Source organism: Zootoca vivipara, chromosome 9 (genome assembly GCF_965207765.1).
Source record: "Zootoca vivipara chromosome 9, rZooViv2.hap1.1, whole genome shotgun sequence".
In the NCBI taxonomy this organism is placed as follows: Eukaryota; Metazoa; Chordata; class Lepidosauria; order Squamata; family Lacertidae; genus Zootoca; species Zootoca vivipara.
This window is the reverse complement of record NC_142592.1, coordinates 3,371,279-3,392,892: the sequence shown is the minus strand read 5'-3', so window position 1 is coordinate 3,392,892 and position 21,614 is coordinate 3,371,279. Positions and strand designations below refer to the sequence as shown.

The 21,614-nt window shown below is 42.6% G+C and overlaps 1 protein-coding gene across 7 annotated transcripts in view; it reads right to left on the bottom strand.

The window, feature by feature from the left end:
* CACNA2D1 (calcium voltage-gated channel auxiliary subunit alpha2delta 1) overlaps nucleotides 1-21,614 on the bottom strand; it is a 407,398-nt gene that overhangs the window by 336,991 nt on the left and 48,793 nt on the right. For all 7 annotated transcript variants that reach the window (XM_088651901.1, XM_035127294.3, XM_088651903.1 and 4 more), the window contains exon 2: nucleotides 1,767-1,848. In XM_088651901.1, coding sequence (XP_088508027.1) covers nucleotides 1,767-1,848 — 82 coding nt within the window. The remainder of the gene's footprint in view (nucleotides 1-1,766; nucleotides 1,849-21,614) is intronic.

The window sequence follows — 21,614 nt, the reverse complement described above, 5'->3', positions numbered from 1 at the left end:
GTCATGTGGCCAGCTTGACTAAGCCGCTTCTGGCGAACCAGAGCAGCGCACGGAAATGCCGTTTACCTTCCCGCCGGAGCAGTCCCTATTTATCTACTTGCACTTTGATGTGCTTTCAAACTGCTAGGTGGGCAGGAGCTGGGACCGAACAACAGGAGCTCACCCTGTTGCAGGGATTCAAAATCTTACTGCTATAGCTAATGGCTAATGCAAATAAAGTTCCTATCTATTTATCAAGCACAAAGTGGCATCTGGGTCTTGCAACCGTGCATTGCTTACAGGATTCACAGTGCAGATGCCTACATGCAACTGACAAACTGCCTGTTTACAGCTCCCTGGGAGCCATTGCAATGAGGCCACCCCCTCCAAGTAAGGGCTGCAGGATTTTCCTTTGCCAAGGGGTGACTTCTCTTCCCACATCCACATGGGAATCCAGGGGAAACATGCAGGTCCCATTCCACTCGCACAATGACTGACAACCACACACCTTGTCATGTCCTCTGCAATCAGGAAGTTCTTCCCTTCCACAAAGTGTTTCTAACATTCTTCCTATGAAATCAGTAACAGAGTTGAATTACAGTGGTCCCTCGACTTACGAACTTAATCCGTTGCGAATGCACATTCGTAGGTTGAAAAGTTCGGAAGTCGAAACGTGGTTTCCCATAGGAAAAAAAAATATTCGGAAAAATCCGTAAGTCGAAAAACCGCATTTAAAGCTGCCAACGGTTTCCGTTCGGATGTAGAAAAATTCGTAAGCGTGTGGCCATTTGTCCCATTCGTAAGTCAAAACCTACGGATGTTGAATAATTCGTAAGTCGAGGGACCACTGTACTGCGGAAGACTTGCTCTCCTTTCAGAGGAATACATTGTAAGTCTTTGACAATCTGGGCTTTTCTAGCTCACTACAGACACCCCCACCTTTTTCCAGTCACCATTTACAGCATTTCACATTCACCAGACAGGCAGAATAATGAAAGGAGTTTTTGCTGCTGTGAGAGGCAGTAATAAGACCATGCCTTTTGCACCTGATTAAATATTAGCTTTTCCTAACAATAAGCAAGTCTGACTAAACAAAGTCAGACAACAGTAAGTCAATTAATGAATATGCAGCAACCTCCTTTATCAAGTTAGCTTTGGAGGAAAGAAATATAATAGGAAGAGCTGTTAAGTGCTCCAGGCCATTCTTTGCATACAGCACACAATTTATTAAATTATTTGTGCTCCTGAAATTTTAGGCTTTCAGTTTCTTTTATTATTTCTTTAAAGGAGGAAACCACATTTGTTTTCACTGTCACAGTTTGTGTTGGAAAAACCCCTTTGGTGTTGGGTTGTGTGTAAGTGGCAGGGGGGAATGCTGGCTAATGCAAAGAGCTCAAAAACGAAAAATAAATGGAGGGTACAGATGGCGTCTTCCACAGGACATCTGTGCCATCTGCACCTTGCTGCTTCTGCCCATGACTTTCAACTTGTTAGCAGCAATAGAAGCACATGCAATATGACACTAGGCTCCAGAACGCAGGGACAGCCCAATACATTTTGCTACTTGAGCACACTGTTCCACCAAGGCTCCTACGATGCAACTGCTGTTCACGAGAAGCTACTGCCCCATTTGCACCAGTGCTACGTTCCAAATCTGAAGCCAAGCCCTAACAGTGTTGGCTTTTTGCTCTCCGAAAAACTCCTTAGTGGAACGAGATTGGCCACCATTTACTAGGTGTCCATTTGTGAACCTCCTCGTGCACTACATCCTTGTAATTGTCACTTACTTGAGCAAGTTCATCCACCCCACTCGCTGTTTTCACCAGCCTTACTAGGTCTTCTTGCATCTTATCCACCCACCGCTTTATCCTACAAAAATAAAAAAGGAGAAAAGAGACGTCCCATTAGATCAAAGGCAAACAGCTATGATGATCACAAGCATAAATAGAGGCTGACAGAATGTCTTCCATGTGGCAGATTGATGCTGAAGTCCCTTTGATATTGCTGTGAATCTGCTCTACTCATACTTTTCCACACCATTCTCTTCCTCCCTTGCTCTCATAGAAACTCTTGGCATATTTTAGATTTACGGTAACTTGTTTAGGAGGAGCCTCCTGTAAGCAGTCTAGCACAGAGAAAGGAGTAAAACAAACAAACAAAAATCACCCAACCAAAGTCTGATACAGTACATGAAAATACCATACTGCCTCCAACTGCTTGAACAACAGTTATAAAAAAGTAACACACATTTTGCCTCTTGGGAAGTGTTATTTTAAAAAGACCAACTAAACCCTCTGTATCTTACACTATTTTATTTTGCTGATTACATTTTAAAAAAGCAAAACACCCAAACATGAGAGTCACTCACAAAAAGCATTTACCAAACAGAATATTCTCACATAATGTATTTTATCCCAGTAGACAGAGAAATGCAAATAGTGCACAATGTTTTGTCATTTGGCTATTCCTGTGGCAAAAAGCAAAACCACATATTCTTCATTTTGCTATGCAAGAAAGGATTGGGAACTTTGGCTTGTTAACATTGATTCAGGGGGAGCTAATATATGTGAATCAGAGAACATACACACAGTTAAAGTGAACACAGATGATCACAGATAAGAAAACCATTAGTATTCTTTTTAAATACTATATTTGTATATTATTTCCCCATTCTTAAAATCCCTTAATGCGGGTTCTCTATCATAGAGAGCACGATTTGCGGTGGGGGCTAGCAAACCACTCCTGAGTTAAAGGTGGGGGCATGAGTGGCCACTGTCCATTGGATCTGGGCTGTTGGACAAAATACAGTAGCATGTTGCAATTGGTAAGTCCAACCCATGGGGTATATAAGGTTAAATGCTTGTTTTCTCTTTCTCTTTGGCTGCGTTTCTGATCCCCACCCGCCCTCCACTGTTTTTAGGCCTCTGTGTTGACATTGCTGTGCCTCTCAAGGGGTCGCCTGTATTCAGGGGCCTGGTAGGAATTTTTTTCCATTTGGCTGATTGGCTGGTGCCATCTGGTTTTTTGCCTACTGCATAGCAAATAGTCACAACGTGTAAGGTTGGCGGTTAGGCATTGGTTATTTTGGTTGTATTAAAGGGTCTGTTTGATTATGTTGGCCCAAGTTTATGCCTGCGTGGTTGGGGAAATTCCGGTCAGGAGTACAGGGGCTCTATGCTGTGTCTGTAACCCCAAGGTAGGGGGCCAGGACGGCATATTGAGGCCCCCGGGATCCTGAAGGGAGAGGGGAGAGTTCATTGCACCCGGGTCCCCGTCTCTCCCTGTAGGATTTCCCCGTGTTGACAAGGCAAGTTATTATTATTATTTCTGTCCTTAGGTGACAGTTGAGAACCAATGCCTACGCAACCACTCACATGTTTTGTATTCAATAAAAGTTGTGGTCAAATTCATGCCAAAAACCATTAAATAAAAATTATGTCTATGTGGTGAGTTATTTGAGGGGTGGATTTGGGGACCTCCACACGCAAAAGTGTATTACTGAAAATGAACTTGAGTTGCTTCCAGGCAGGTGTGATCTCTCAGGACTGTTTTTCAAATGCCAAACTAAGCTGGGATGTATTTACTATTGATTGATACACACACAAACAAATATATGTCTATACACAGAGAGCTAAGTAGTCTGTATACCACTTGAGATGATGAAATACATTTTCCTTATTAGAAAAAAAAACACACAATAGCTAATCAAGGATACCATGCTTGACTGAATTTTAGTTTCTTACATGTGTCAAGAGTGGGGGAGAATAGGAAGAGAAGAAAACAAGAGCCCTCTGGCTGCCAAAATGCTTGTCTGGTGTTTCATTGAATGCTAGCCTGTGGTGTATTTCTGCCTGACAGCTGCTCATGGTCAGAGTTTATTTAACAACAAGAAAAATGTCACACCAAACGTGAAGTCTGGGGCCTTAAGGAGACAGTGCTGGGTTTCTTTGATGCTGTTTAGGGCATCAACAAAACAAAGGTTCAGGCAAAAGGGTTTTTTTTCTTCTTGACTGTTCAAGCAGAACATTAAACTGCAATGAAAACCATGTCAAAAAGAGAGGAAGCCCATAGGATTTGCATTATGCCCAGGGAGAGGGAGATGGCATGTTAAATGACAACAGCTCCCGCCACCTCTGCCCCCTCCAGCTCTCTGCCCATGCAAGTTGCTGATGAGTTTTAAAGATTCAGATGAGTGCTGATTTTGTCTCCTTACTAAGGTTGTGTTTACACCATTGAAACCACATTGCTTCCCCCAAAGAACCCTGGGAACTATAGTTCACTCCAGAGAGAGCTGCAAATTCCCAGCACTCTTACAAACTACAGTTCCCAGGATTTTTTGGGGGGGGGGCATGTGCTTTAAATTTATAGTGCATACATGGTCCTTGATGCTTCTGTGCTCAAGAAGAGGGAGTGAGCATTTGCTTGGGGGGGAGACATGTCTGTTTGCTTTTCTTAATTTGTCATGCAAAAGTAACCCTTACTGCAACCCATAGAACTATAGTGTGCCCAGAAGGACTTTTGTTTATTTCTGTAAACAGCAGCTATCACTGGGGACACCGGTAAATCACATCTTACGCTGATTATATTTATGCGATCACAGCTTTGCGTGGGGAGGGGGAATAAATAAATAAATGGAGAGTGGAGGAAACCAAGATAACTTGGGCTGTACATTGGAGACTCATACTCTGTACCTTGGCCAGAGTGGGGCATTTGCTCTTCTGCACAGCATTTTGATGGCTGTGCTCTGTGGCTAGTTTCTTCTTGTGTTACTTTATTTATTATTTCATCTAATGTGGGGAAGGTTAAAAAATGGTCACCACTTTATACACATTAAAAGCTTTTTTTAAAAAAGTTTTCCTGTGCGATCTCATTCTCACTGATGCAAATACTCTGCATTTTGTAACATGAGTGTATGTATCCATGTATCATGTCTTCCTCTTTTCTTATGTCAAAGCCCCTTGATTCGGTATATTTCTTGTTATAATTTATTTTATAAGCTGCCTCATGCCTAGAAGTCTAGAAACACTTCGTTTAATGTGAGAGACAAGAGAATTGTGGGTATTCAACAACATCTTCCTTTCATTCTGTTGGTTCCACTTTACCAGACAAACAAACAATTCCCCAAATGAAGGACACTCTATCCCAGGATAATTCAAAAGAAAAGAGATGGTATTTTCAGAATTAAGATAAATAAGATACAAAGAGAAGGTTAAGGGGTGATATGATAACCATGTTCAAATATATAAAAGGATGTCATATAGAGGAGGGAGAAAGGTTGTTTTCTGCTGCTCCAGAGAAGCGGACACGGAGCAACGGATTCAAACTACAAGAAAGAAAATTCCACCTAAACATTAGGAAGAACTTCCTGACAGTAAGAGCTGTTTGGCAGTGGAATTTGCTGCCAAGGAGTGTGGTGGAGTCTCCTTCTTTGGAGGTCTTTAAGCAGAGGCTTGACAGCCATCTGTCAGGAATGCTTTGATGGTGTTTCCTGCTTGGCAGGGGGTTGGACTGGATGGCCCTTGTGGTCTCTTCCAACTCTATGATTCTATGATTCTAAGATTTGAGTCAGTCATATATTAGCAGTGCAAAGTCATTTCCCCCCTCCTGCTCAGAATGGCCTTCCGTGTGAGAGCCGAATATTTCCATCAAATAAAAAATAAATAAACTTAATAACATACAAGAATGAAAGTACCAAACGAAGGGACAATGTGCCCAGCTGCACAACTACCACAGAACACAGGCACTCATGGTCCCCTGTCCACAGGGTATGAATATCTAAAACTCTGAGACAAAGGCAAGAGACTGTGATTAGCAAGGATAGCTAGAGGCAGGAGACAAATGGGAATGCAAAAAATCAGGGATTACATTCTCCCTGGGATAGATCAGGAGCAGGCATCATACACATTCATGTACTGCTTCAGTTTTTGAGGGTTTTTGTTTTTGTTTTACACAGGGCTTAATTTGAGGTGGGATAGAGGGATTAGGATCAGGGCCGGCTGTAGGTAGACCCCCGGTGGCGCGGTGCGCCAGGGCGCTGAGCCGGTAGGCAGGGCGCCGCGTGGAAAAGCCGTGCGGAAACAATGCTGCGCCCTGCGAGGGCGGGGGCGCCGAAGCGATCTCCGCCCCTCAGCACCAGGGCACGCGACCTGCTCGAGACTGCCCTGTTTAGGATATGGTTTGTCTGAGAGAGTTAGTTCAAATCTTAGTTTAAGATCTGCTCTGAGGAGAATGTCTATAGCTAGAGGAAGGAGCCTCGTAGCTTAGATAGTAAGACTGTGTTGAGTGTCTTGGGAGAGAGTATACAGACAGGAGTAACGGGAAGGCTGAGTTTGAGTCAGCAGAAGTAGAAACTGTGAGAAAACAGTCTATTTGGGTCTCATTGCAGTAAGAGGAGAGATCTTCTAGAAAAAGAAGACTCCCAAAACCAGTAAAAAGAAGTGAGGTTATCCTCTCGGTCTGATATATTAATTGGAATACCTCAGGAGTGGGATTGTTAAGAGGTTGGGTAACTGACAAAAAATGCCCCTCACTCATGAACCAGTTGTATTAAGTTGTGAAGGAAGCTGTGCTGTGTCAAAAGTATTTAACAACTGTCATAACTATGTAAAGAAATGAGAGTGAAGTAACAGAAACTGAATTAAGCATTTTACCATTTATTCTAGAAACCTGAACATCTACCTGAAGTGTAACAACTGATTTTTAGCAACTGAAGTTTAAGAGAAGCTACACATTTTATACTTTGTATTAACGCCTGCAACACCCTTAGATTTAGTGTAATTAATAAGTTAACTGTTTCTTGAAAGAACACAACTCCTGACCCATCTTTGTTTTACCAACTTTGCACTGTAAATAAAACCTTGTGCTGAAGACAACAAATCACAGACCAAAACACAGACCAAAAGATAACCTGTGGTGGTTATGATGGGATATGTACTGTATGTAGTTTTGGATCCGCTACATAATTGGTCTACAGTGGTGGGATCCACTACAACTGTGCTCTTCGCTCTTCCCTCCTGGTAAAGAACAGCAACCCATCTGCCAAGAGGCTATTATACGGTAGCAGATCCACCTCACCTGGTGAGCTGCTTCCAGGCAGACAAAATCTAAAAAAGGAGAACTTGTAGTACATCCTCAAGTCATGGAGCATTTCTCTCTCCATCATCAGACTTCAAATTGTAGACATACATGCCAGCAAACTGTATGCCGATTCCTGTTATATTTGCCAGAGGAGGATAAAGAAGAAGAGGAGGAGAAGGAAAGCCTTAATATTACCCCTTTGTTTGTCGAATTATTAGCGTATTTTAAAGTATACAACTGGTCTAAAGCTTATGAGATTCCTCAAGCTCAACCCAGAAAAGGAAAATAAGATATATTTTGATCAATGCCTTTTGGGCACTTCCAAATAAGGCTTCCTACTCTCAAAAATGAGCGTCTGCTATTGCTCAAAGTTTGGTAGTAAAGAGAATCAAGACATTCCATATAGAAGTCAGGCTCTCTCCTAACACCATGAGATTAAAGTCTTTTAAGCATTAGTTTGCATATTGGCTAATTTACTTTCCACTATTATGCATAAAAGAAAATTTCCATTTGCAGCCGTGCATTAAGTGCAATGAAAATGTCTCCTTATAGAAATTAATGTTAGGTCATTATTTTAATACTTTCTCTCCATTTCTCCTCATTAAATTAATAGACACATATGTCTAGCACAAAATAATTTGGCTCATGTATTGGCATAAATATAGAGAGTTGTACACATCATAAGAAAAATTAATAATTTAAGCAATTCAAGAAGATGACTGTGATAAAGCAGTTAAATGAGAAGTATCTCATAGAAAAGATACAGGACTTAATTAAGTTAGGGTTCATTGATTGCCATTGTTTCCTGGAGGTGTTTCATTAAAGGCTCTTAAAAATGGCTATTTATTGCTTATACCAAGTAAATTAATCAAATGCTCAAATCAAGCTTTCACTGCTACGCTCTAAAACTCAGTTATTACCACTCATAGTTAGACCCCTGGAAATTTATCATGCATAATGAGTTTAAGAAAACTTTTGTAGTACTTTGTTTTTTAAAAAAATAGAGTAAGATTGAGCTCTTATTAATCTTGTTTATATTTAAAATAGTTCCTGGCACATGAAACAAAACATAAGGCCCAAATTCTTAACCTAGTCTGTTAGCTGCAGTTTTATTTTTAGCACAACATGGACTAGCTCCTAATAGCAACATAATCCAACTTTGCTCGAGTCTTCATGAAACAAACCAGTATTTACATATTTCAAAACCATAAGCTGAGTTAACCAGAAAAAAACTTCTGCTGTTTGAACAGAAGCAAAATAATTCTGTATTAATTTTCCTTCCTCTTGCTTATCCCTCTCCCTCTAATCTGAAAACAGTGCAGTTTTGAAATTAGTGATTCAACTGAGTGCAGTTTCAAAAGTTTTGGTCCGCCATCTTGATTCAAAATGACATCCAATTGTATCGAAAAATATAGAGGAAAACCTGTGCCTTGACTGTAGGTACCATCATGCAAAACCTGGTTATGATAACATGAATATTCAAATGCATAATGAACAACTTTCCCAAATATAAAGTAAATAAGATATAAAGTCAGTTCTTTAGAACCCCTTTCAGGTGTTAAATACTCATGTGAGCAGGGCCAAAAATACTAAACTCCATCCCATGTTGGAAGGTCAATTTCTGAAGCAGGGAATTTCCTGTACTCATAGAGGGCTCTCCATGCAATTTAAACCCTGGTATATCGGGGTTCTAAAATCACATGGAAACCTCCACAATTACAGGAGCTCCCAGATTCAGAAATCTGCCCACCAGTTTGTGGCAGGTGATGGAGGGGAGGACTCTATTGTGTTAATTTCCTCTCTTCAGATTGCCTGAAGAGGGCTAAATTTCCACCACAATCAATACAGTGGTTAAGAACTTAATTCGTTCTGGAGGGCCGTTCTTATCCTGAAACTGTTCTTAACCTGAGGTACCACTTTAGCTAATGGGGCCTCCCGCCGCCATGCAATTTCTGTTCCCATCCTGAAGCAAAGTTCTTAACCCGAGGTACTATTTCTGGGTTAGCGGAGTCTGTAACCTGAAGCGTCTGTAACCCGAGGTACCACTGTACTATCAAGAAACAGAACCCAGAAAGTAGATCAAAGGGCAATGTAAGCAAATAGGAACAGGCTCGATTCATAGTGACTTACATTAAAGTGAGACAATGTATGCAGATTGCAACTGGGGCACAGCTGAGAAGTGAAACCTTCCACTTGCCCCAGACACTGGGGTCACAGAGGGCATGAAACAGACATAGCTTAATGCTACCCCTGAGGTCAGTATTTTAATATGTACCAGAGTCATGAACCATGTTTGCATCTAAAATAACTGAATACTAAATACGGTGGTAGTGGAAGGAGAGGGGAATGGAGAAAGGATGCTTGAGCTATAATTGTACCGCAAATGAACTGGCTTCAGTGGGCTGATAATCAAAGCGGGAGACTTTAAGGGCTGACATATAAAACAGAATGTCAGTATCACATCCAGTATCTGTCACAAGTTCACCACCTACATCCCCACCCCCACAATCCAGTTCAAAACACTTATGGTGGGTTCATGCTAAGTGCTCTGCCTATCTGATGTGTCTTCACAGAGGTAACTGTAAACAGGTAAGTAAGCAGCCACAGGATCACAGAACCAGAATGCAGGATTCCCATTGCTCCAGCTTCTGGCAACAACTGGGCAAAACAAAGCATTGGAATAAGGTTCTTTCTTCCCCATCACTGAATACAAGTCAATGTCTATACTTGCATGGATAAACCAAACCTATATATTACCACAATGGCTAGGTAAAGCATGATGAATGCTAAGTAAGCAAGGATGCAGGATTAACTTGCCTGCCCATTTCATGGATTGGCAAATACTTCTTGCACCATCCTGCAAAAAGCAAGTGTGGTTGAGGCAGCCAGTATGGTTGTCAGAAAAGCCTAAACTCTCCTTACGTAAAAGAAAAATGTCTCACACCCATATGCACAACTTTCCCTAACTTTTGCAGAGTTCCACACAAGTGGTGAGAAAAGATGTTCTCCACCAGGCACCATGCTCTGCCATGAAGAAACCAGCACTGACGATGCTATCAGGACCCAGAACACGCGTTATGTTTTCACCTTGCATCAATACATATTCCAGGCACAGTGCCCTGCTATTATGGATCATTGGCTATTTTAGTTAACTTTTTCAAAAATGCAACATTTTTGCTTACACTTTGGAGAGGAATAACTCGCTGGCTACCAGATCCATAGTGCAGGTTTTTACAAAAATAAAAGCAACAAAGCAGAATCAATCAATCAGAGGAAGAAAAGGGGGGGGTGAGAAATGGCCACAGGCCCCATCACCATATCCCCAGCAACCAATATTCACACAATGGGAGGGAGGACATTCTAAGAAACACACAGACTCCCCTCTGTGATTTAGAACCTATAATCCTAATCCCACTAACCTGGGACTTTGCCCCATGCAATTAAACAGGAATTACTTTTGAGTACATATGGTTATGTGGCGCTGTGGATTAGACCACAGAGCCTAGGGCTTGCTGATCAGAAGGTTGGTGGTTCGAATCCCTGTGACGGGGTGAGCTCCCGTTGCTCGGTCCCAACTCCTGCCAACCTAGCAGTTCGAAAGCGCATCAAAATGCAAGTAGATAAATAGGAACAGCTATAGCGGGAAGGTAAACAGTGTTTCCATGTGCTGCTCTGGTTTGCCAGAAGCGGCTTTGTCATGCTGGCCACATGACCTGGAAGCTGTACGCTGTCTCCCTCGGCCAATAATGCGAGATGAGCACCGCAATCCCAGAGTCGGTCACAACTGGACCTAATGGTCAGGGGTCCCTTTAAGTTTACATATGGTTATAATTGGACTGTGAGTAATTAAGAACCCAACACATGGGCTCTCTTCTCCTGTACTATTCTGGGTACATGTAAGATCACATCTAAAGTGGGCTAGAGATTCAAACAGACTCTTCACACAGTTTTTATTTATCTCATAGTGAATCAGATCAATAACCAGACCCTTCTGATTCAAAATCCTAACTGCCATACAACATTAAGTTACCCTCAGACTGTGTGGTAGAATTCTCACACAACACTAATATCTCAAAGTGCTGTTATCAAAATGCAATGGCAGAATAAATCTCATTTAATAGGACTTTGTGAAATAAATGCACAGCTTTGTTAAAGCACTTTAGGCATGAAAGGGTATTATCAGCTGTGTTTAACCTCTGAGGTTCACATCCTGACTCATTTATAGCAAAATGAATTTCCCCCAAAACTAATAAGCATTACATTTTAGCCAGAGAGAGAGAATCATAATGACATTAAAATATGGCAGATCAGATACTGGTAAAGAAGAGATTAAAGGTTTAAAGGAAAGAGGATTTATACAAATGAGGATAAAAATTAGAGGTGCAAGGAATATTTAAATATCTATTCCCAAGGCTATTTTGATTGGCCTTGGCAAAAATTCTGCTTAGGTGACACAATGTGCTTCTTTACTGTAAGTTCTCTCTAACATACACTGTCTTTTAATGTATTGTTCCATATGCAAGGAAATGGGTAGGAGAGAAGAATATTAGCCTACCAGGGCTCAAATCTATGAACTCCAGCAGGGATGGGCAACCTGTGATCCTGAGTATGTTGTTAGGATTTCATCTCCCAGCAAGCATAGCCAATGATCAAGATAGCAGCTGCAGTGTCGACTGGTCCACTGGTTCCCCACCAGTCAGCAACAGCCTCCCTTGATTACTTTTGACACAGACTGGCTATTCCTGAGCATAGTGTGTTTTCACAACTTACACTGAAGGCCTGCTGAGGATATGCCAGTGATCTTCTAACTACAGCACCATGTATTCATCCACTTGTTCCCCTTGACAGCTCTTCATGGATAACATTCACTATGTCAAAGCCAGTGAGGCATAAAGGTGTGACTGTTGGACTATGACCTGGGATAAAGGTAAAGGGACCCCTGACCATTAGGTCCAGTCATGACCGACTCTGGGGTTGCGCGCTCATCTCGCATTATTGGCCGAGGGAGCTAGCGAATAGCTTCCAGGTCATGTGGCCAGCATGACAAAGCCGCTTCTCGCAAACCAGAGCAGCACACAGAAACGCCGTTTACCTTCCCGCTGGAGCGGTTCCTATTTATCTACTTGCATTTTGATGTGCTTTCGAACTGCTGGTTGGCTGGAGCTGGGACCAAGCAACGGGAGCTCACCCCGTCACAGGGATTCAAACCGCTGACCTTCTGATCAGCAAGCCCTAGGCTCAGTGGTTTAACCACAGCGCCACCTGGGATACCAGGGTTCAAAACCCTACTTAGTCATGAAGCTCACTGGGTGACTTTGGGTCAGTCTTCACCTCTTAGCCTAACTTACTCTCACAGGGTTGTTTTGAGGATGGAATGGGGGTGGGGACCACCTTGAGCTTCTTGGAAGATAAACATGGCATACAAATGAAATAAATAACTGCACCAGAATTACCAGTGGATAACACCACAACCAGCATCAACCAGAATTTGCAAACAGGGTTCTAAATCTGGTTTCAATCCCTTGTTTAGAAATACATTTCCCTTAACTAATGAAACATAAGGGTTGGCTAGAATTGTGAATAATAATATTCAGAGGTACTCCTTTCCCCATCCCCTCAAACAATTTCCACCCCGTACGCCCAAGTTCACTTTTCCACATGAGCATTACTTTAAACACGGATTTTGTGGCAGTAGTAAGCTGTTTCACTGCTTTGGTTTACATCAAGGCAATCTTTTAAAGGCTGCTTCATTTCTCATTCCAAACACTGGATAAAATGAGAGGGCTTGAAAAATTGACAAACATTTCACTTTTCACAGTAAGACATAAAAACTGAACCCATGAACTCCAAGCAGCTTGAAAAACACCCAAAACAATATGGACTTCTTTGATTTGGCTGTCAGATAAAACTGAACACTGAACACGATGCCCGAGGAATAATCCTTACTGAGAGTTTTGTAATTCTGCTTTTGAAACTAAAATGCATTGTTCTTGGGCCAAAGATGGAGGGGGGGGAGGGGGGAGGGAGGGGGGGAGGGAGGGAGGGAGGGAGGGAGGGAGGGAGGAAGGAAGGAAGGAAGGAAGGAAGGAAGGAAGGAAGGAAGGAAGGAAGGAAGGAAGGAAGGAAGGAAGGAAGATGAGAAAGGACCACCAAATGATTAGGGAGGTTTTTAATGTTTGGTGTTTTATTGTGCTTTTAATTCTGTTGGGAGCCGCCCAGGGAGTGATAGAGAGATCTAGAGGAGATTGACCAGGACAAATTTCAATAGAGCTTCTGAGTGAGCAACTTGTCCCAACAATACGGTACATCACGTAGGGAAGGGATGGGAAATTTGTGGCACTCCAACTCCCATCACCCTCAGCAACATAAGAAACATGCAAGGATGATAGTAGTTGTAGTCCAGCAACATCTGGAAGGCCCCAGGTTCCCCACCCCTGTCTTAGGCTTCTGTATTCTCTCCCTTAAAGAAGAGGTGTATTTAACAGATGAAAGTTGGTGTGCTTTTAATAAAAAAGAGAGGGAACACCGAGAGGCAGCTGTGATTATCTTGTTTTGCTTGAAGGAGAGGAGGACATCAAGAAGTGATACATGAGTTTTCAATGGCACTACTGCATGCAATCAAGTTGATGCAGTTCTCAAATTGTTACTGGAACTGGTCCACAATTGGCAGCCATTCACCGCACTTTGTAAAAGCCGTCAGCACACTGCTTTTCCACCAGCTTCTCAAACGACTTGCGAGAGCTGAAATAAAAGCCACCTATGGATGGCATCACTGTGAACCCCATCGTCCTATCACCTCTTCTCATCTTAGGGACTCTATCGCTTTCCAAAGCAGAATGACTGCCACAATGAGAGCATCACCTGTAAGTCAATCAGTGTAAAATGTGTCAAACAGGGTGGATTTGATTTAAATCAAACTGATTTAAATCACGATTTAAATCACGATTAAAATCACTAGTCAGTAAGGCTTGATTTAAATAATAGTTTTCTACATAAAGACTAATTCTTGCTGGTGTAACTTTAATATGCAAGTAGATGAAGATTTTTAGAATAACTTTTCATATTAGTTTTTTATCCCCAGTTTAATGGGTTAATCATTCATATTTGGACAACTTTACTGTTGTACTTAGGAAGGAGAAAAATAATCATTACCTTAATAATAACAATTTAAATAGATTTATTCAACTGAAACAATAACATTACAGCATATGTTATTTGCTTAAACAAACATCCATGTTTGTTAACTAATTTGGCTAAACAAAAACAATATATATATATTTTAAGAAACTTAGACTCTCAGCCCAGCCTACACATGAAAAACTTAAATACTGTCCACTCCAAACAATCAGAAAAATATTGTTTCTATTCTATTCACTGAACTTCTTGAAACTTAGCACTGAATGGGTTGTTTCTGTATTTATAGGTTTGTAGAACAATAGAATTAAGGTCTTTTTCTCAACTCTGTTCATGTTATAACATTTTTGCTGTGAAGAAGAGGCATGTGATCTCTGCTGAGTCAAATTCAGTTTTGAGAACTGCAAAAGTAAACCAAGCATCTGTGATAATATCTTGTAGGCAGAGAAACTGCCCAATAATCTTACAAAAACCTCTGGAAGAGCATGACATTGTGAATGCATTAATGGAAAAAAATCAATTTAAATAAAAAAAATCCTATTATTTATTTTTTAAAAAAAAATCATTGATTTTTATCCACCCTGGTGTCAAAGAATGCAAATATTCTGGGTGCTACATGCAATATGGTGGTGTTTTTTAGGGAGGCAAACCTAAAGGGTTCCCCCAACCCAGAAACAACAAGTCACTAATTGCAACAAAACCAAAAGAAGCCTCAGCCTCTAAACATGCCAATTAAGATGACCACAAACAGTCAGACTAGAAAACATTTCAAGTAGGGAGGAAAAGCATCCAATCTCAAGACACACAAAAGAAAGCTTACGGATATGCAGAGATAATATTCTAAACTCTCTATCAAGTCTCTTGAATAATGCATGATTTTACTTTGGAAGATGGCACCTAATTTTTAACCTGTGATTTTAATTCCATTTGCTACATGTCTTACTCATGCTATACATACTAGCCCTGCCCAATTCCTGTCAGCCTCAACTGACACAGACAAACACATTTTTTCCTGATAGTCCAAAACCAAGCTTGTGAAGTTGATAAAGCATAAAACATGGCCAGAGTAGAAGAGTAGCCCCTTCTTTGTGATGGCTTTTCATGCCCTGTTCTAAAGCCAACCCTAAGTTAGGGTTCAGTTATCCCACTTGCAGGAATATATCCATTGAAAGGTAGCAAATCCTTAATTATTTTAGGCTGCAGTCCAAATTCCCTTTACACCAGGCTGTAAGACGTTTGGGATGAGTGGAGGCAGGGACAGTTAGAGCATAGGACATGCAAGGCCTTCTCAGCACTGGCACCATGTTTATGGAATTCCTACCCTTCTCTTATACAGGTGGCATCGATTCTTATGGATTTTCAGCACCATCTGAAAATCTACTTATTTGCTCTGCTTTTTTTAAAGTGAGGATTGCTGCATCACCTTTTCACATTGCTACTTGCACATACTTCTGCCTGCATAATTTCTGCATAGCATATTTCTGCCTTAAAATGCAAACATGCATGGGAAATGAAGCTTCTTTGGATCTGAGGTAGGATCCCTTGTCTAGGCCTGGGCGATGTGTCAATACTTCGCCCAGGACCAATTTGAGGGCCAGAATGCAATGGCTCTTTCACCTGGCGGTGTATTCATGAGTGAAATCACCAGTGCTCCCAAGTCCCTCTGCTGCCAGCACCCGGAGGGAGAAACAAGCTGCGTCGGCCCTCCGAGATGCTAGGGGAAAATTACTGATGCTCCCGCTGAGGGAGCTGCGGCAATTTCACCCCAGCACCTAGCAGGACCAGGGCCGATGCGCTTGTTCCTCCCTCCACTTTTCAGAACATCCCCATTGGTAGTCTTATGCATTTGTCTAATCATCTCTGAAAGCCATGCAGGTTGCTTTAACCCACAGTGTTCTTAACCCAAGAGTCCCTGGCAGACCTATTGTTCCAGATATCAGCATTATCCAAGGAACAATTTTAACAGCACTATGCATGCAGTACCTGGAGTACTGTGTCCAGTTCTGGGCACCACAGTTCAAGAAGGATACTGACAAGCTGGAATGTGTCCAGAGGAGGGCAACCAAAATGGTCAAAGGCCTGGAAAAGATGCCTTATGAGGAATGGCTTAGGGAGCTGGGTATGTTTAGCCTGGAGAAGAGAAGGTTAAGGGGTGATATGATAGCCATGTTCAAATATATGAAAGGATGTCATATGGAGGAGGGAGAAAGATTGTTTTCTGCTGCTCCAGAGAAGCGGACACGGAGCAATGGATTCAAACTTCATGAAAGAAGATTCCACCTAAACATTAGGAAGAACTTCCTGACAGTAAGAGCTGTTCGGCAGTGGAATTTGCTACCAAGGAGTGTGGTGGAGTCTCCTTCTTTGGAGGTCTTTAAGCAGAGGCTTGACAGGCATATGTCAAGAATGTTTTGATGGTGTTTCCTGCTTGGCAGGGGGTTGGACTGGATGGCCCTTGTGGTCTCTTCCAACTCTATGATTCATGCTACTAGCCAGTGCTATTTTTCTAGAACAAGAGGTGCTGGGACTCACCACGAACACTTCCCTGGTTCTCTTATAATGGCAATGGTGCCCACCTGAGAGGGGCCAGAATGGGGGGGGGGGCTGAGAGAACCCTGGTAATAGCCACAAAAAGCTTAGACATCTGCTTCCTAACCACACAGAATGACCTCAAGGTCATTGAGGGTCATTTCATACTGAAGCTAAACAAAGGGGGCATTAGATGTAACACAGTTTTCAAACAGTTTCCTCCCCCCCTCTCTCTATACACCCCCCTCCCCAAGTTCCCCCTTCCCTTTCTGGGACTCGGAGGTCAGAAGGCGAGAAGGCCTGCCAGCCTAGTCAATGTGCATTACAGACAGGCAGGCTATTAAGGGAGACTAGTCTGACATTTATGTGTGGGGCCACCCCACCCCCTTTCCCTCATCCAGATTTGTCCTCTAATTAAGCATCAATATGAAGAAATATACTTGAACAGATGTAGCAGTCATTACAAGGAATTACCCGTTCTCCCTCTCATGGACGCGCTTAAAGAGAGGGGGTAGTCATGTCTGTAATGGGCGGGCTTAATTGCTCAACGGTTCCCCCGAGGGATGTTACAAGCTGATCAAGACATCACGCAGGCGTAAATGATCACTACTCTGGCACACGCCTTTTGTCACTCGCCCATCCATCTTTGCTTGCCAGGGCTAATGGCGGCTGGAACTGAAGTTCAATGGTTTAAATAAAGAAGGAGACTGTTTTCCGATGAAGCGTAACGTAAAGGAGGCTTTAGTGACATTTTGATTAAAGGGCCATCTATATAGATATTGCCAAGGTTTGCTTGGAGGCCACTCCTGAAGAGACAATATATTTGAGGGCGAATCGGAGCAGGAGAGTCAATCTGCTGGGAAGCATTTGTTTGCTTTGCAACAACCTGATTCAGATTCACTTCACTTGAAAGGTGTCTGCTGATTAAATCAGTCTCTATCTAGCAGGTCATTAGGGTGAGGAATGGGGGGGGGAGCCCAAGTGCTCCTCTTCCGCCACACCGTCAGTTATGCACAAGAAATAAATCAGAAGGGTAACCAGACGAAGCTTCTAGAGGGGAAGCCATCAAAAATATCTCATAGCAAAGACAGCAAGGAGTCTCGAGGCACCTTAAAGACAAATGCATTTATTACAGCATACATTTCTGAATCATAGAATCATAGAGTTGGAAGAGACCACAGGGGCCATCCAGTCCAACCCCCTGCCAAGCAGGAAACACCATCAAAGCATTCTTGACGTATGCCTGTCAAGCCTCTGCTTAAAGACCTCCAAAGAAGGAGACTCCACCACACTTCTTGGCAGCAAATTCCACTGTCGAACAGCTCTTACTGTCAGGAAGTTCTTCCTAATGTTTAGGTGGAATCTTCTTTCTTGTAGCTTAAATCCATTGCTCCGTGTCCGCTTCTCTGGAGCAGCAGAAAACAACCTTTCACCCTCCTCTATATGACATCCTTTTATATATTTGAACATGGCTATCATATCACCCCTTAACCTTCTCTTCTCCAGGCTAAACATACCCAGCTCCCTAAGCCGTTCCTCATAAGGCATTATTTCCAGGCCTTTGACCATTTTGGTTGCCCTCCTCCTCAGTATCCTTCTTGAACTGTGGTGCCCAGAACTGGACACAGTACTCCAGGTGAGGTCTGACCAGAGCAGAATACAGTGGTACTATTACTTCCCTTGATCTAGACGCTATAGACGCACATTTAACTTGAGGATAGGAGTCCATTTCTTTATATGCATGAAGTGCTATCCTGAGTTGCAGATTATTATTATTTATATATTTCTGTTTTTAGGGCTGATTTGACAAAGGCTTGAGCCAAATTGGACTGATTTGGAGGGACTTGGGCATTGGGCGAGTCGGATTCAGACAGCCTAGAGTGATCTGTGGCTGTCGGGGTGTGGGACATCAGACAGGAAAGAGAGACAGACAGGGTGGGGAAACCCCATGAAAAAACCAAGACCTGGATCTGATCTTCTGCAAGAAGATAAGCTCAACTACCTGACTGCCCAACTCTCTCCCTTCTGCCTGATGCTTTTCCCACCCCTCCACCCAACAACTGTTGAGGGGAGGGAGCCATCCTGCAGCACGTGGGTGAGCTGCAGAGAATTCACCACCACCACCCCAGGATCCTAGAAGGGTGGTGGCCCTGGTCTCAGGCAGGAGGGGGGGTCTTCTTCTCCCACTCCTCTTCTAGCTGTATGTTTAATTAGGGCTAAAACCCCCTAATTTAGCATCCATTCTGCCCCAAAACTTACCAGAACCTGCCAATTTTGGTTCCTCTCAGTTTCTCATTTTCCCCCAATCTTAAATTGAATTCTCTGTATTTCCAAATTAGTTTGCATGAAAATTTATCAACATTTCAGGGTAAAATTCTCCTGATGCACCCATTTTTGCATGTTATTGTTGCCCAATACACACATTTTTACAAACAATTGACAAACCACTCCCCCTTATTATAACCCATTTCTGTGTGTTATTCTCATCAACATACGCATGTGTGTGCACAGTTTAATATAGTATAGGCATTTTTGTAACTATTACATGACTGAGGAACTGTACTGCAAAATTCATTGGAGAAGTGCAAATTTCAAAGGAGAGCTGTGCTTCAGTTTGTGGATTGCTTCAGAAAGAACTAGTTAATGAAATGTGCCCTTAAATGCAAACTGAACTGATAAAGTAGACTCTAGTCCACAAATAAATAATTGGTTTTTAAGATGCCACTGGACCCTTTGTCCAGGGTTGTCCTTCCTTTCCCTCGATGCTTGAACATGAAGTCCTGCTTTAACTCTCTTTCACACGGACTCTCTGGGCTGCTGCACATGTGGCATTTTAAAAACTTTAAATGTCTAGTTTACTTACAAAATGTTAACAGAGGAGAGACCATGACTCAATAACTGGTCAGGTGCTTTGCCTGAAGAAGGTCCCCCAAGTTTAATCTCCGGCAACTCTGGTTAAAAAGAGCAGGGAGCAGGTGGTGTGACTCTCCTGCGCCAGAGATCTGCTGCCAGAGTGGATGGGACTGAGCTGGATGTATCAATGGTATAAGGCTGCTTGCTAGGTTTCAACAGAAAAAGCAGTGGGAGAATACACACATTAACATCAGTTTCATTTTACTGAAACAGATGAGCTTAACGAACTATTAGGTCAGGCATGTCAAACATGCGGCCCTCCAGATGTTTTGGCCTACAACTCCCATGATCCCTAGCTAGCAGGACCAGTGGTTGGGGAAGATGGGAATTGTAGTCCAAAACATCTGGAGGGCCGCATGTTTGACATGCCTGTATTAGGTCTTAACACCCATTGTATTGCCCATCACTCATTTATACTGCAACTTAGAGATATTTCACTGTCCTTTTCAATTCTGCACATTAGAAAATGGTAATACAGCAATTCACACCATGAGACATTAAGCAGGTTATATTTATCTTGCCATCCACTGCTGCATCCATCCCACTTTATTTTGGTGGATTATTTAAGGGGGGGTGCGAGGGATTCCCTGTTTTCACTGCTTTAACAACAGAGGCTCTCCCTGTGCTTCTATACAAACGGGAGTAAACCTCCAGTGTCCAAATTGGACTTGTCTCCAGGGTACATCAGGGCTCTGCGTTCGAAACCTATTGCCACCAGTGGGGTCTCCCTCCCACTGCTACAATTTGCCTCTCCCTTAGGCAACTATGTGGCTCCCTTGGCTTCACTAACCAGCCCTTTGTATGACGGGAGAAAAAGCAAACAGTTTCCTCTTCCACAGGAAAGCTTTGTTCTTGCCTCTTAGTCACACCTCTGAAGGTACTGAGACACTGCCAGTCCACATTTAACTTTATTATTTAACTTGAAAACATGGATTTCTCTGGTTCTTAAAAGTGCATATCTTCTTTTCATATAATACAGACTTGTTAATACATCTCCTGCATCTCGATAATAACAGTTATAACCTTTCTTCCCATCCACCCAAACCTAACCTCCTGCTCCCTCTCTAACCCTCCACTCCCCAACTGCCTTTCAATGGTTGTTCCCCTTCCATTTAGAACAGGGGTCAGCAAACTTTTTCAGCAGGGGGCCGGTCCACTGTCCCTCAGACCTTGTGGGGGGCTGGACTATATTTTGGAAAAAAATATGAACAAATTCCTATGCCCCACAAATAACCCAGAGATGCATTTTTTTTTAAAGGACACATTCTACTCATGTAAAAACATGCTGATTCCCGGACCATCCGCGGGCCGGATTTAGAAGACAATTGGGCCGCATCCGGCCCCCAGGCCTTAGTTTGGGAACCCCTGATTTAGAATGACGTCTAGCTCCGCCTCCCAGGTAACACCTGCCTACCATGGGAGTGATAGGTTAACCCATGATGAACCGGAATCATCATCAGGCACTATTCCGCCACAGGGGAAACCCCAGAAAGATGAAGCATTGCGCACATGGTGAAGCAATGGAGCCCCCATTCTGAGGACTGCACACTATTACCAATCCTATCATTAAGGAACATCCCAATATGTTTCTCATCTGATAAATGCTGGGGTGGGTTTTCACCAAGCAAATGCAACTTTAAAATCTCTGCCTGGTGGGGGAGAGCGAGCTAGTACAATGTACAAGTGCTTTGTGGGTGTTCTCTAAAAGCAGCTCCCTTGCATGCAATGAAGGCTTTTCCAGCCTACAGAGAAGTGAATGGTGCCGTCAGTGAGATTCCATGAGAAAGCAAACAGATGAATAATTCATAACCTCCTCTAACTTTTCCTTCTCCTCAGAAGTAAGCTGAGATTCCTATGCGCACGCATGCGTGTGCACACTTCCCGAGAGCATAAACTGCCTGATTCAAATTACTCTCTAACACTCAGGCCACGCTATTTAAGTGCTATTGATCGAACCTCTTACATGCAGCATTTGTTAAAGT